At 39.5% G+C, this 16,049-nt stretch overlaps 3 protein-coding genes across 3 annotated transcripts; 1 reads left to right on the top strand and 2 right to left on the bottom strand.

The window, feature by feature from the left end:
* Positions 1–847: 847 nt before the first annotated feature.
* On the top strand, positions 848–2,725 carry LOC145793343 (uncharacterized). The gene is made up of 4 exons (XM_082876150.1): positions 848–1,785; positions 1,941–1,995; positions 2,095–2,192; positions 2,578–2,725. Exons 1-4 carry the CDS (start codon positions 848–850, stop codon positions 2,723–2,725), a joined length of 1,239 nt encoding a protein of 412 aa, XP_082732276.1.
* Positions 2,726–5,531: 2,806 nt separating this feature from the next.
* On the bottom strand, positions 5,532–6,175 carry LOC145793342 (uncharacterized). The gene is made up of 2 exons (XM_082876149.1): positions 6,104–6,175; positions 5,532–6,014 (listed from the first exon to the last, which is right to left on the bottom strand). The coding sequence occupies exons 1-2, from the start codon at positions 6,173–6,175 to the stop codon at positions 5,532–5,534; spliced, it is 555 nt and encodes a 184-aa protein (XP_082732275.1).
* A 2,333-nt stretch (positions 6,176–8,508) lies between these two features.
* Positions 8,509–13,236, bottom strand: LOC145793341 (uncharacterized). Its single transcript, XM_082876148.1, has 9 exons — positions 13,121–13,236; positions 12,566–13,027; positions 11,665–12,450; positions 10,936–11,440; positions 9,504–10,832; positions 9,393–9,450; positions 9,249–9,306; positions 8,661–9,144; positions 8,509–8,544 (listed from the first exon to the last, which is right to left on the bottom strand). The coding sequence occupies exons 1-9, from the start codon at positions 13,234–13,236 to the stop codon at positions 8,509–8,511; spliced, it is 3,834 nt and encodes a 1,277-aa protein (XP_082732274.1).
* Positions 13,237–16,049: the final 2,813 nt, after the last annotated feature.

The raw sequence follows: 16,049 nt of genomic DNA, 5'->3' as shown, positions 1-16,049 counted from the left end.
TCTTTGTCAAGCTTAATCTGAGAATTAAGTAACTGATCCTTTGCCACCCCAACTCTGGTAGAAATCTCGCTGTACTCCTTTTTGTTCAAAGCTTTTAAAATAGGTTTTAGAGATTTAAGCTTTTGACAAACCCTAAACATAGGAGAGCCCCTAACATATTTTCTCCGCACATCATACACTTTAGGAAGGAACTCAACATGGTCAGCCCAAAAATCAAAAAACTTAAAAGGTTTATTAAGCTTAACAGCACCAGAACCAAAATACACAATCACAGGAGAATGATCAGAGACTCCGGGAGGCAAAAAGAGAGCATGCGAGTTAGGATTAACAGTAAGCCACCTCTCATTAATAAGAACCCTATCAATTTTAGAGGTAATAAAATTACCACCCCCCTCTTGTTAGACCAAGTAAATTGACACCCTGTATAACACAAGTCTTCCAACTCAGAATCCAAAATTAGATTATTAAAGGTACCATTTTCACTATTCCAACCCTCCTTACCCCCCATTTTTTCGTACGAGGACCGAACAGCATTAAAATGATGAATTTGGATTCACCCCAATTTTGTTCCCATTTCTCTATCTTTCTCTCTTCTAGCTCTCAAGAAGAAAGTTTCTCTCTAACTCTCTCTGTCCTTCCCAAGAAGGTCATCCGGGAGATTGAGAGTATTCTTAGAGCTTTCCTTTGGTCTGGTACTGATCTTAAAACTCATAGTGCCAAAATTGCCTGGGATTCTGTGTGTGCTCCGAAAAACGAGGGAGGTTTGGGCTTTAAATCTTTAGAAATTTGGAATAGAGCGGCCATAGCTAAACACATTTGGTTTTTGTTTTCTGGTGGTGAGGGATCGATGTGGTGTCAGTGGGTCAAATCCTATTTATTAAAGGGAAAGAGTTTCTGGATAGTTAAGATTCCAAATGATCCCTCTTGGGTGTGGCGGAAATTATTGTCTCTTAGGAAGTGGGTTTCCCCACTGATTAAGCATAAGATTGGGTGTGGGGACACCACCTTCCTTTGGTTTGATAATTGGCACCCCATTGGTCCTCTTTGGAACAAATTCGGGGACAGAATTATTTACGATTCTGCCCTTAACAGTGATACAAAAGTCAGTAAAATCATTGAGGGGTCTTCTTGGAAATGGCCTTTTCCCAACTCATGGGAAATTCAGGAGCTAATCTCCTCTACTCCTGAGTGCTTTCATCCTAATCCTTCCAACACTGATCAAGCTATTTGGAATCTTACCACTGATGGTAAATTTTCCATTCAATCAGCTTGGAACCATTGGAGAAAGAAATTCGATAAAGTGGTTTGGCATAAGCTTGTGTGGGGCCCTCACAGAATCCCTAAAGTCAGCTTCATTGTTTGGGTGGCTCTCCACAATAGACTTTACACTGGTGGTAGACTCCGTATGTTTGGCCTGTCTACTTGCTCTCAATGCCCCTTTTGCCTCCACCTGGAGGAAAGCCACTCCCATCTATTCTTTGATTGCATATTCTCTAGTAGAGTTTGGTGTGCCATTGAAGCTGCTTGTAACATTAAGTGGCCTGTCCTTGGCTGGCCTGAGAGTGTTATCTTTGCTTCTAAGGAGACTAGAGGTTACTCTTTGAGGGCGAATATCATTAGTAATGCATTCTTGTGTACTGTTTACATGATCTGGATTGAGAGAAATAACAGAATCTTTAACAAAGAGCTAAAACCTGAAGAGGTGGTCATTAAATCTGTTATCCAAATGGTTAGAAATAGAATGCTGTCACTTAAGAATATTCCTAGATCCAATGGTGACAAATGGTTTCTAGACAAATGGAGTCTGCCGGAGACAATTCTGAAGCCCCATAGCATCAGAAATGGGAGGGCTGCTGAGTGATGTGAGTTCACTAAATGTGGGTCGAGAGATGGTGAGCTTATATGAGAGTTTATGTACTTAAATTTTTTTTCTTTTGCAGGTATTCTCGGGTGTCCCAAGTGGATCTATCTATCTTTGAGGGTCGAGTGATGAAAGTTACTTTATATGTTCTCCAATTACTTGTGGGTCGAGTGATGTTAGCCATAAACAAATTTTTACTAATGACTATATATACTGTAAATTTTTATGTGCAGGATAAGGAAGCTAATTTCGAGTGGTGTGAGCCCCTAAACTGTGGGCCGAGTGTTGAGAGATCCTACATTGAGTGTGCTGTTACTATGATTGGTCCTTGGTATCACTGGATATACTCACTTCTGACTTCTTCTACAGGGTCTATTACAATGTTTGAGCAATATGGTGGCTGCCTGGATAGGGATACGTGTACTTGTCTTTCGTTTACTTTTATTTTATTTGAATGTGTATGGACTATGAGTGTTTTGCTTGGTTGTCACTCCTTTTGGCCTAACCGTGTGGGCTGTACATGGTTTAGCATGAGTGTCTTTCTTTCCTGTTATTTTAACTCATTACGGTTGGACATTATAAATGGTCTGCTGTGTTTAATTCCTTTTGGCCTATCCGTGCGGGGATGTGCACGGCATTTCTGGTTTGTTGTTTTGTGGGTTTCGTACTGTGGACTTTGGTATGCCTGGTTGCTGTGCTTGGTATTCTCTCGACAGGTTCCTCTTTTGCATAGGACCAATATCTGTGGATAGCATCCTAGGTTCTCTGATAAATGGGACAGCGACGGGTTGGACTTCTGTTTCTTTGCTTACTGTGACCGCTGGAAATGTCCAGAATGGGAGGAACCTTTTCTTATTTATTTGACTATTTGGTTGTCAAAGCCTGATGAATGCTTGTTTATTTTTAGGTCTTATGCTTTAACTGCGGGATGTGCATGTTTAAGCTGGTCTGTTTGGTCCCGAACCTGTCTGATTGTGTTCATCTTTCCCATATGTTTATTATGGGACACATGAACATTTTTGTATGTTCGGGTCTGTGTCGGCGTTGATCTAGGTTTTTTTTTTTTTTTTTTTTTTTTTTTTCTTTTCTTTTCGTTTTGTTGTTTTTGTTTTGTTTTTGGTTAGGGCCTGGGGCATGCCCCTTGTAAATGTGTGATCTTCTTGTTTTTATTTATGTCTTATTCACCCAAAAAAAAAAACTAATTAGCTTTGGCAACTAATTGTTTCATTTGCTTAGGTGGCCAAGTTTAACTCAAACCAATCTCGCTTAGCCTCTAAGAAAGAGAATTTACTGAGTAATTGTAACTTGACGATATTGGTTTAACTTAAGCACCTCATTTAAGTTTTTCTAAATCACCTAAGTGTTCGATTCTCAAGTCCAAAAGGTGGAATTTGAATTCACTTTGATTTCATTCCTATTTCTCTTTCTTTTCTCTAGATTCTCTTCTAGCTCTTAAGAACAAAGTACCTGTTCTTAAGAAGAATGTTTCTCCCAAACGCTCTCCGTCCTTTTCCGTCCTTCTCTCTTTTGTTCTAGAAACTAATTAGATAAGGAAACTAATTGTTTCATTATCTTAAGTGGCTAACGTTAAGTCAAACTATTCTTGCGTAGCGTCTAAGAAAAAGAATTTACTGAGTAATTTTGGCTTAACGACAATAGTTGAACTTAAGCACCTCATTTAAGAATTTCTAAATCACCTAAGTGTTCAATTCTCAAGTTGAAAGGGATGAATTCAAACTCCCTCTAATTTTCTTCCTACTTTTCTTTCTTTTCTCTAACTTTCTCTTCTTGCTCTCAAGAAGAAAGTATTTCTCAAACTCCTTCGGTCCTTCTCCATCCTTCTCTCTTTTGTTCTAGGAACTAATTCGTTTAGAAAACTAATTGTTTCATTTGCAAAAGTGGCCAAGTTTAACTGAATCTAACTTAGCCTGTAAGAAAGAGAATTTACTGAGTAATTGTAGCTTGACGATATTAGTTTAACTTAAGAACCTCATTTATGGATTTCTAAATCACCCAAGAGTTCAATTCTCAAGTCTAAAAGAACGAATTTCGATTCCCCTTGATTTTGTTCCTATTTCTCTTTCTTTACTCTAACTTTCTTTTCTAGCTCCCAAGAAGAAACTCTCTCTCTAACTCTCTCCGTCCTTCTCTCTTTTGCTCTAGGAACTAATTAGCTTAGGCAACTAATTGTTTCAATATCTTAAGTGGCCAAGCTTAACTTAAATTAATCTCGTTCTGCCTCTAAGAAAGAAAATTTACCATGTAATTGTAGCTTAACGATATCAGTTTAACCCCATTTAAGTTTTTCTAAATCGCGTATGTGTGCAATTCCCATGTCCAAAAGGATGAATTTGAATTCCTTCGATTTTGTTCTTATTTCTCTAACTTTCTCTTCAAGCTCTCACGAAGAAAGTTTCTCGCTAACTCTCTCCATCCTTCTCTTTTTTGTTCTAAGAACTAATTAACTTAGGCAGCTAATTGTTTCTTTTTTTTGGGTGAATAAGTCATAAATTAAAAACACAGAAAATTACACATATACAAGGGGCATGCCCCAGGCCCTAACCAAAGAAACAAAGGAAACAAATGAACAAAACCAACCTAGATCAACAAGCTAAGAATCCAAAATAGCAAAAAATAAACATGCCTAATGAACAGTCCACACACAACGACACAGACCCGAACATACAAAAATGTTTATGTGTCCCATAATAAACATATGGGAAATATGAACACAATCAGACAGGTTTGGGACCATACAGACCAGCTTAAACATGCACATCCCGCAGTTAAAGCATAAGACCAAAAAATACAGCATGCAATCATCAGGCTTTGATAACCAAATAATAAAATAAACAATAAACAAAAAGTTCATCACGTCCTGGGCATTTCCAGCATCCATAGTTAGCAAAAAAACTGAAGTCCATCTCTTGGCTGTCCTGCTATTCACAGATATTGCTCCTATGCAAAAGAGGAACATGTCGAAAGAAGACCAAGGACAGCTCACAAGCGTACCATAATCCACAGTACGAAACCCAAAAAGCAGCAAAACAGAAATACCGTGCACATCCCGCACGGATAGGCCAAAAAGAATTAAACATAGCAAACCATCTATAACGTCCAACCGTAAGAAGTCAAAATAAACGAAAAGAAAGACAATCTTCCCACCAGAGGCGCTACAAGCAGCCATAACCACACACCAGGAAACTTTTAAAACCGAGGCATTTGTACCAGCAGACCAGCAATACCCATAGAGACGCAGCTGACCTCCCATGCCACCCATGCCTTGCTTACACTCTGTAGTAAAACCCTGCATTGTGTAACTTGAAGACATTACAACCAAATGAAGAAAGAAAACCATGCTTCAGGAACATAATAATAGAGCTCACAATATAGGACCTCACAACACTCAACCCACAGTATAGGAACTCACACCACTCAATAACAGCATCCTTAGCCTGCATATAAAAATTTACTATATATATAAACATTAGTACAAAACAATTTGGGAACTGGATTCACTCAACCCTCAATAAGCTACAGAAAGTGTTTGTTTCTCACAACACTCAACTCTCAAGAGAAATCCGTAAGCACAGCAACTGCAAATATGAGCAAACAGTTAGTAAACAAATTTTGCTCTCCTTCACTCAACCCTCATGTAGAGGAACTCACATCACTCAGCAGCCCTCCCATTCCTGACAGAGGAAAGGGGCTTCAAAACATTTTCAGGCAAATTCCAATGAGTTAGAAACCATTTATCCCCTGGAGATCTGGGAAAGGTATTAACAGAAAGTAATCTCCCCCTAACCATGTGAATAATAGATTTGATCACAACCTGTACAGGTTTAGAGACATTACTGAATTTCCTGTTATTCCTCTCAAGCCAAAGATTGTAAACAGTGCACATCAAAGCCAACTTAAGGACATGAGCTCTGAGAGATTTACCCTTAGTTTCTCCTGTAGCATGAGTAATGATCCCAGGCCAATAAAGATCTGGCCAGTTAACATTGCATTTACCTTGAATAGCTTGCCAAACATTTGACGAGAATATGCAATCAAAAAAGAAATGAGAATGACTTTCATTGGGATCTTGGCAAAAGGAGCAGGTTGTGATCACCCCAAAAGCAGACACTCTATCACCAGTATTAAGCCTCTCCTGAATAGCAAGCCAGACAATAAAGCTAACCTTAGGTATTTTATGGGAACCCCAGACAAAATCATGCCAAGCTACCTTGGCAAACTTACTTCTCCAGTGGTGCCAAGTAGACTTGATGGTGAATTTCCCATCAGAAGTGAGGGTCCAACTAAGAAGGTCATTTTTAGAGGAATCAGGTCTACAACTCTCAGGAGTAGACGAGAAAGAGAATTTACAAGGTAATTGTAGCTTGACGATATTGGTTCAACTTAAGCACCTATTTAAGTTTTCCCAAATCACCATTCCCAAGTCCAAAATGATGAATTTGAATTGACTTTGATTTTCTTCCTGTTTATCTTTCTTTTCTATAATTTTCCCCTCTAGCTCTCAAGAACAAAGTAAGTCCCTAACTCACTCCGTTCTTCTCCATCCATCCATCCTTGTTCTGTTCTAGGAACCCAAAAAAGCATGGGAAACTAATCATTTCTTTCGCTTAAGTGGCCTAGTTTAACCCAAACTAATCTTACTTAGCCCTCTAATCTCGCTTAGCCTCTAAGAAAGAGAATTTACAACGTAATCGTAGCTTGACGATATTGGTTTAACTTAAGCACCTATTTAAGTTTTCCCAAATCACCATTCTCAAGTCCAAAATGATGAATTTGAATTGACTTTGATTTTCTTCCTATTTATCTTTCTTTTCTATAATTTTTCCCTCTAGCTCTCAAGAACAAAGTAAGTCTCTAACTCACTCCATTCTTCTCCATCCATCCTTGTTTTGTTCTAGGAACTAATTACCATGGGAAACAAATCGTTTCTTTAGCTCAAGTGGCCTAGCTTAACCTAAACTAATCTTACTTAGCCCTCTAATCTCGCTTAGCCTCTGAGAAAGAGAATTTACAACGTAATCGTTGCTTGACGATATTGGTTTAACTTAAGCACCTATTTAAGTTTTCCCAAATCACCATTCCCAAATCACCTATTTATCTTTCTTTTCTATAATTTTTCCCTGTAGGTCTCAAGAACAAAGTAAGTCTCTAACTCACTCCGTTCTTCTCCATCCACCCTTGTTTTGTTCTAGGAACTAATTACCATGGGAAACTAATCGTTTCTTTAGCTTAAGTGGCCTAGTTTAACCCAAACTAATCTTACTTAGCCCTCTAATCTCGCTTAGCCTCTGAGAAAGAGAATTTACAACGTAATCGTAGCTTGACGATATTGGTTTAACTTAAGCACCTATTTAAGTTTTCCCATTTATCTTTCTTTTCTATAATTTTTCCCTCTAGCTCTCAAGAACAAAGTAAGTCTCTAACACACTCCATTCTTCTCCATCCATCCTTGTTTTGTTCTAGGAACTAATTACCATGGGAAACTAATCGTTTCTTTAGCTTAAGTGGCCTAGCTTTACCCAAACTAATCTTACTTAGCCCTCTAATCTCGCTTAGACGATATTGGTTTAACTTAAGCACCTATTTAAGTTTTCCGAAATCACCATTCTCAAGTCCAAAATGATGAATTTGAATTGACTTTGATTTCCTTCCTATTTATCTTTCTTTTCTATAATTTTTCCCTCTAGCTCTCAAGAACAAAGTAAGTCTCTAACTCACTCCGTTCTTCTCCATCCATCCTTGTTTTGTTCTAGGAACTAATTACCATGGGAAACTAATCGTTTCTTTAGCTTAAGTGGCCTAGCTTAACCCAAACTAATCTTACTTAGCCCTATAATCTCGCTTAGCCTCCGAGAAAGAGAATTTACAACGTAATCGTAGCTTGACGATATTGGTTTAACTTAAGCACCTATTTAAGTTTTCCCAAATCACCATTCTCAAGTCCAAAATGATGAATTTGAATTGACTTTGATTTTCTTCCAATTTATCTTTCTTTTCTATAATTTTTCCCTCTAGCTCTCAAGAACAAAGTAAGTCTCTAACACACTCCATTCTTCTCCATCCATCCTTGTTTTGTTCTAGGAACTAATTACCATGGGAAACTAATCGTTTCTTTAGCTTAAGTGGCCTAGCTTTACCCAAACTAATCTTACTTAGCCCTCTAAGAGAAAGAGATAGAGGGAGAGAGAGAGAGAGAGAGAGTTTACTGAGTAATTGTTGCTCAACGATATTAGTTTAACTTTTTTGGGGTAAGTAGATAGATATTACTTTAACTTGAGAACCTCATGTAAGGTTTTCTAAATCACTTAAGTGTTCGATTCTCAACTCGATAAGAATGAATTTGAATTCTCTTTGATTTTGGTCCAACTTCTCTTTCTTTTCTCTAACTTTCTCTTGTACCTGTCAAGAAGAATGTTGCTCCCAAACACTCTCTGTCCTTCTCCATCCTTCTCTCTTTTGTTCTTATTTCTCTTTCTTTTCTCTAGCTTTCTTTTTTTTTTTTTTTTGGGTGGATAAGTCATAAAATAAAAGACAAAAAACTTACACCACGATAAGGGGCATACCCCAGGCCCTAACCAAAACACTATACAATAACCAAAAGAAAACAAAAAGACTAAGCCAATCCAGGATTACCCAGAAAAACTAACAACCAAACCATAATCTAGCTGGACAAAATAAAGAAAATAAGCCAAAAACTAAACTAAAGCAACCATACATAATAAGAAACAACCAAAGTGTGTTCATGTGCCGCATGAAAATGTGATGAGGAACATGAACACACCCGATATCTAAGTAGCAAAAGTTGGATGAAAAACATAAAACCCATGTACATCCCACATGGGTAGGCAAAAATATCAACATACACTAAAGAAAACAAACATAAACGGAAGTCACTCTTCACACACGAGGCGCATATAGCAGCCATCAACACAATCATAGTAGACCAAAGACGCCTCTTGCTTGCATCTGCACAAAACCAGCCTGCTCCAGACAATGAATCAGAACTGTTTACCAAATCAGCCAATCTCCAGACCGCAACATCCACATAAACAGTTTGCTGCCATCCCATGCAACCCGAACAATATCTAGACATTGTAGTAGACCCTGTCAACCAGCAAATACTCAAAAGAATTAAGAGCTCATCAACAGGAGAACATACAAGAATCAATGACAGATTACTCGGTAGACCACACATATATATGCTCACTACACTCAACCCACAATTATATAAACTCACATCACTCGGAAAATAATGCTCCTTGTACCTGCAAAAAAAGAAAAGTCACAGGTGCTACATAAAAACATGTTAGTTTCTCTCAATGTGGCTAGTGATATTGGGGTGGGTGATTGTCTACTCCTCACACTATACTCGGCCCTCAGATTATGGCGCAAACACTCAACAAACAACTTGCCAGCCATCCAGGTACCTATAACAATAACAAACATTAGGAAACCCCACAATGTATTTGCTAACCATCACTTAACCCACAATTTAGGATCTCTCATTCCTTACAGCAGCTACCGAAGGCTTCACCATAGTATGGGGAAGTCTCCACGATTGGAGAAACCAACTGTCAGTTTGGTGGGACTTCAGATTGGTAATATGCATTACCCTGAACCTTACCATATCCACAATACCCTTTATAACCACCTCTTCCGGGACCACATCCTTGCTAAACACTCTGTTATTCCTTGCAATCCGCAACTGGTAGACAGTACAGGTAAAAGCAAGCTTAGTGATAATAGCCCCAAGAGATTTGCCTTTCACAGATTGAGCAATGAGCTGGACCAAATCATCCCAAGGTATAGAGGGCCAGTGCACATTTATTCGACCTTTAATGCAAGACCACACCCTTTCTGAGAATGGACACTCAAAGAAAAGGTGATTGTGGTCCTCACAATGATGCTGGCAGAAAACACATTTCACAGATAGGGTTACACCAAAAGTTTGCAACCTATCCCCAGTATTTAATCTGCCAAGAATAGCCATCCACACCACAAAGCTCACCTTCGGGATATTATAAGGGCCCCAAAGGAGAGTAGACCAATTCACAAGATCAAAATGTTTCCTCAAATAGTGCCAAGTAGATTGGATAGTGAATTGGCTATTGGAAGTAGGACACCAACTAACATCATCAGACCCTCCAGTGGGGAGGAAAGTAGGGGGAGTGCTATCAATAAGATCCATAAGCTCCCATGAAGAGGGAAAAGGCCATCTCCAAGAATTACCCTCCACAATCTCACTAACCTTAGCATCTACACCAAGAGCAGAATCATACACAATTCTACCACCAAATTTGTCCCACAAAGAACCCATAGGGTGCCAATTATCAAACCACAAAAAAACCGTAGATCCATCTCCCACCCTATGTTTGAGTAGAGGGTAAATGAAAGGTCTAAGAGAGAGGATCTTCCTCCAAACCCAAGAAGGGTCATTTGGCACCCTAACTCTCCAAAAACTCCTACCTTTCAGAATATAAGACTTAACCCAAATACACCACATTGACTGCTCTCCCCTTGAGAAGAGGAACCAGACATGTTTAGCAATGGCAGCCTTATTCCACACAGTGAGGGACTTAAGACCCAGCCCCCCTTCCTTCTTAGGAGAGCAAATTCTATCCCAAGAAACCTTAGCCCCATGTTTTTTTAGCTCACACCCAGACCAAAAGAAAGCTCTAAATAAACTCTCTATAGATCTAATGACCTTCTTTGGAAAGATGAATAAAGAGGTCCAATAAACTTGCATAGAGAATAGAACAGATTGGATCAACTGAGCTCTACCAGCATAAGTGAGGCACTTATTTGTCCAGCTCTTAACCCTTTTTGTAATTCTCTCCACCAGTTGGTCACAGTCAATGGCCTTAAGTTTAGTGGAAACTAGAGGAACCCCCAAGTATCTTACAGGTAACTTGCCCTCACTAAAATTGCAAACCCCAAGGATCTCATTTCTTAACTGCACATCACAGCCAGAAAAGAAGATGTGACTCTTATTAGGGCTAGGAGACAGCCCAGACAAACTCTTAAAACTCTTCTAATCCCATTTTAATGGACTGAACAGTAGACACATCCCCTTTACAAAATATCATCAGATCATCAGCAAAGCATAAATTAACAATCTTAGTTTTTTCACATCTCCAATGGAATTTGAAATCAGGGTGAGAAGCCTTCTCAGCCAAAATTCTAGAGAGAATTTCCATGACAATAACAAAGAGATAAGGGGACATAGGGTCACCTTGCCTCAAACCTCTCTCCCCCCTAAAATAACCATGCAGGCTCCCATTAATGCAAATGGAGTAAGTGGGACTAGTCATGCAAGCTTTTATCCAAAGGATAATATTAGGGGGGAAACCCATCGCGGTAAGGACATCAAGAACAAACTCCCATCTAACATTATCGTAGGCTTTCATAATGTCCACCTTCATGGTGCACCTAGGAGAGGGGGAGGCTTTATGGTAGCCCCTCATAAGCTCCTGAGAAAGGAAGATATTATCGGCAATCCTCCTACCAGGGACAAAAGCTGATTGGACAGGATCAATAAGATCATGAAGGACAATTTTAATCCTATCCGCAATTATCTTAGAAATACATTTATACAAAGTGTTGCAGCACGAGATAGGTCTAAAATCCCCCACTTTTTCAGTATTAGGGATCTTCGGAATCAAAGCAATGGTGGTGCTATTTAATTCCTGAAGAAGCTCCCCCGATGTAAAGAACGATTTGATTGCTTCAACAACTTCTCTCCCCACAATATCCCAGGATTTCAAAAAAAAAAACCCGCAGAATACCCATCGGGGCCAGGGGCTTTATTAGCTTTAAGGGACTTGAATGCATCAATGATCTCTTTCTCAGTCACATCCCCTACAAGGTTTTGATATTGACTCTCAGACACTCTTTTGGTGATAAGGCTACTATCATACCCATTATATTGATCACCAAAAGGTTTCCCAAACAAGTTTGTGAAATAGTCCACAAAGGAGTGGTGAACCTCAGCACTTTTAGTCACTCTATCCCCATTAGGGAGCACAACACTGTGAATCCTCCCCTTGTTCACATTTCCCTTCACATTTCGAAAGAAGAACTTGGAATTCCTATCCCCTAAACCTAACCATTGGATACGAGATTTCTGGTGGGCAAGACTCTCCTCAGCTTTGCTAAGGTCAATATATTTCACATAAGCAGCCCTCTTAGTCTCTTGAAGAGTTAAATTTAAAGGATCTTTATCGAGCTTGATTTGAGAATTAAGGAGATGATCCTTGGCAACACCAACCCGAGTGGAAATCTCACTATATTCCTTTTTGTTCAACTCTTTAAGAATGGGCTTAAGAGTTTTAAGCTTTTGACAAACCCTGAACATGGGAGAACCCCTAATGTATTTCCTCCAAACACCATACACACTGGGGAGGAAGTCACAGTGGTTAGCCCAGAAGTCAAAAAACTTGAAGCGCTTCTTAAGCTTCGCTTCCTCACCTCCAAGTTGCACAATCACAGAGGAGTGATCAGAAACTCCCGAGGGCAAGAAAAGAGCATACGAGTTAGGGTTAACAGTTAACCACCTCTCATTGACAAGGACTCTATCAATTTTCGAGGTAATGAAGTTACCACCCCCTGCTTATTAGACCAAGTAAATTGACACCCCTTGTAACACAAGTCTTCCAATTCAGATTCCAAAACCATACTATTAAACACCTCATTGGCACAACTCCAGTTCCCCCTCCCCCCCATTTCTCAAATGAAAAACGAACAGCGTTAAAGTCACCAAGAAAAACAGAAGGGTGACTAGCATAATTGAGAGCAATTTTCTTTAGATCAAAAAACAAGGGAAGCCTCAACTCATGCTTATTTTCAGCGTAAACAAAAGTAGAAAAGAAACTGAGATCACCCTCAAAAACTGTCACTTTTACAAAAATAAACTGGTTAGATTTTTGGACCATCAAAACATCGCAGAAATTTGGATCCCAGCAAACCCAAGTTCTCGCTGGCAGATCTGGTTGTGAGTTCGACAAAAATTCCCAATTTTTAAAGCTATTATCAAAAATTTTAGCTTCATTTTCCATTTTAACTTTTGTCTCCAAAATGCTCATAATTTTAATATCTTCTTTTTTAACAAAATCAATAACTTCTTTATGTTTTGAGGGATTGTTAAACCCTCTGACATTCCAAAAAGAGGTTTTAATAGACATGATAAACAACAAAAAATAAGATCACAACCAGATCACCACAAAAAAAACAACAGATTTTTACCTCCTTTTCTTCTTCTGGCTACCTAATCTGCCAGAAGACTTCTGCTTGGTTGAGCTGCCCACCTTTAGCCCACCATCTTCCTTTCCCCCCTGCAGTTCAGGAGGTTTTGCTCTCATTTCCTCTTCCCCCACATCCTCAGTATTTCTGATGTTTTCCTTAGTTGCTTGGGTTTTCTAGCTCCCAAGAAGAAACTTTCTCTCTAACTGTCTCCATCCTTCTCTATCCTTCTCTCTTGCTCTATGAACTGATGAGCTCAGGCAACTAATTGTCTCATTAGCTTAAGTGGCCACGTTTAACTCAAATTAATCTCGTTTAGCCTCAAAGAAAGAAAATTTACTGAGTAATTGTAGCTTTACGATATTAGTTTAACTCATGCACCTCATTTAGGTTTTTCCAAATCACCTAAGTGTTCAATTCTCACATCCAAAATGATGAATTTGGATTCACCCCGATTTTGTTCCCATTTCTCTATCTTTCTCTCTTCTTTTTTGTTACAGATCTTTCTCTCTTCCTTTTTTGGGTGAATTAGAAAAAAATAAAACAGAAAGATTTACAAGAATACAGGGGGCATACCCCAGGCCCTAACAACAAAACAACAGCATGAACCTCGGCACAAAGCCACCGAAGCCCAAACAGACAAAAAACACAAGACAAATAAACACTATACCAAGCCTAGGAAGCTACATCTGAAGATCAAGGGAGCAAATTGATTACTAGCCAATCGGTCTGTACAAAAGCCATATCCTATGATGGATAGGGGCTTTGTACAAATGACATAGCCAGCAGCCAATATAGCACCACCACAACAACAAAACCTCCCTACACAACCCGTAGGGAGGAGCCAAGATGTTTATCCTACCGAGGTTGCTCAAAAAACCTATTACACGATACACCAAAATGCACAAAAACCTCCTACACAGCCCGTAGGGGTAGGCAAAATGCACATTAAAACTATGTAAAAATAACAAGGAAAACAACTGATTATCTCTCTCGTGCCAACTACCACATGAACCTGTGCAGCAATCAGCCACCACCCCTCCACTGCATGATATAAATACACTGGCAGCAGCCTCATGTAACTACGAAGTAAGAAATCACCACACCTCCGCACCATTACGTAAACCAGTACCAGCCATGGATTGGGAGTGCCACCAACGTAACGAAGATCGTAAAGGAGAAGAAATAACAAACACACTGTATAGGACCTCTGTCACGACCCGAACCCGCCCCCATGGGTTAAGGACGTAACCGGCCAGCAATCCTCAGATTACCTACGGCCTCAAACCAAAACAGACTTAACACATCAGAGTAAAGGGGGCCAAAAGGGAAGCCAACTTTTTAAAACTTTGTCCATAGAGCTGTGCTTACATGGCACCTCAAAACAAACCATACGCATGTACGTTAATAACTCACAACAGAAACATAGTGATATAGGTTCTATACAGACAGGATCATCCAAAACTAAGTCAACCCATAAAAACTTTAAGCAGACATATACAAAACTTCGCCATCCTGACAAAATGTAAATACATAACAAAAAGGCGAAGACGGGTCTCATGCGTGAGACACAAGGGATGACTCTCTCAAAACCTTAGTTGTTCCAAGCAGATTTCACTGGGGCTGGGTTTGTGCTTCTCTTGGCTCACCTACAAGACACATGAATGAGCGTGAGCGATAGCCCAGTGAATAATATCAAATCAAATACAGAAGTTACATAACAATGTAGCACAGCACGTTCCAAACGGCCTTAGGCCCAATTCCTATTTCTACTTAACAGATATATAACTATACGAAATTCAAATCAAGTGACTGTAGTTCCAAACATTCTGGCCTTTGGCCCATTCAGATTTCCATTCATGTCAAAACGGCCTTCGGCCCATTCATTTATGTCAGAACGGCCTTCGGCCCGTTCATTTATGTCAAAATGGCCTTCGGTCCATTCGTTTACGTCAAAATAGCCTTCAGCCCATACATTCGTGTCAAAACGGCCTTCGGCCCACTCATTCATGTCAAAACGACCTTAGGTCCATTTATTTCTATCAAAACGACCTTCGGTCCACTTATTCATATCGAAACGACCTTCGGTCCATTCGTTCACGTCGAAACGACCTTAGGTCCATTCATATATGTCAAACGACCTTCGGTCCACTCATTCATTTCAAAACGGCCTTTGGCCCACTCATTCATTTCAAAACGGCCTTTGGCCCATTTATGCTTATCGAAACGACCTTGGGTCCATTTATGCGTTCATATCAGACTTACGTCCACAATCCCACAATCCCAATTAGCAATTCATAAAGCTTCAAAGGGAGTAAACAATTGGACATTTACAAGCATTCAAATATCGATATTACTCACAGTGATCGGCTTGTGGATTTGCCCTGGAGCTTGACCCTACACGTTTCATGAGCACAAAAGGGTCATTAATAGTTCAATCCGTTCTTTAATTCACATATTCCTCTTTAGGCTTTATTATCATCTCATTAACTCATTTACAATGCTTAACATATGCCTAAGAGTGCTTGCAAGTGAAAGAGAACGGAAAACAGAACATTTTGTAGACCTAAGGGCTTTATTATCATCTCATTAACTCGTTTACAATGCTTAACATATTCCGTTGTTTCGAAGTTTCTTGGATGTTAAAACATTTACATAATACCAAAGGATGACATTCCGAACAAAACAACGGAATAATCGTCTCGGAATCGAAGCACACCTGTTCGTGACCGTCGGTGGCCGATTCCAGATCGATTAGTCAAACCCACCCGTACGAAACCGTCGGTGGCAAAAGGTATCTCAATCAAAGGTGCTACATAGGCTTAACGTCCCCTAGCACGAAGGGACACTCTAAGAATGTCATCAAAGCAACACAACACCATTCACTATAACCTGATTTCCCCAAAATCTGATAACACTGAAGCAACCACTC

This window comes from Camellia sinensis, chromosome 6 (genome assembly GCF_055761805.1).
Source record: "Camellia sinensis isolate YWXY chromosome 6, ASM5576180v1, whole genome shotgun sequence".
Classification (NCBI taxonomy): Eukaryota; Viridiplantae; Streptophyta; class Magnoliopsida; order Ericales; family Theaceae; genus Camellia; species Camellia sinensis.
This window is presented reverse-complemented; position numbering and strand designations above follow the sequence as displayed.

Bases quoted from the DNA above. Each gene is read 5' to 3' on its own strand.
- LOC145793342 (XM_082876149.1), bottom strand. From the start codon at position 6,175: ATGACCTTCTTAGTTGGACCCTCACTTCTGATGGGAAATTCACCATCA. The intron at 6,015-6,103 runs GTAAGTTTGCCA...CTTGCTATTCAG, and splicing joins TACTTGGCACCACTGGAGAA to GAGAGGCTTAATACTGGTGA.
- LOC145793343 (XM_082876150.1), top strand. From the start codon at position 848: ATGTGGTGTCAGTGGGTCAAATCCTATTTATTAAAGGGAAAGAGTTTC. The intron at 1,786-1,940 runs GTTTCTAGACAA...TTTCTTTTGCAG, and splicing joins AGATCCAATGGTGACAAATG to GTATTCTCGGGTGTCCCAAG. The intron at 2,193-2,577 runs GTATCACTGGAT...TTCTCTCGACAG, and splicing joins GTTACTATGATTGGTCCTTG to GTTCCTCTTTTGCATAGGAC.
- LOC145793341 (XM_082876148.1), bottom strand. From the start codon at position 13,236: ATGAGAGCAAAACCTCCTGAACTGCAGGGGGGAAAGGAAGATGGTGGG. The intron at 10,833-10,935 runs GTTCAGTCCATT...TGTGATGTGCAG, and splicing joins GTAAAGGGGATGTGTCTACT to TTAAGAAATGAGATCCTTGG. The intron at 9,307-9,392 runs GTAAGGAATGAG...TTATTGTTATAG, and splicing joins TGAAGCCTTCGGTAGCTGCT to GTACCTGGATGGCTGGCAAG.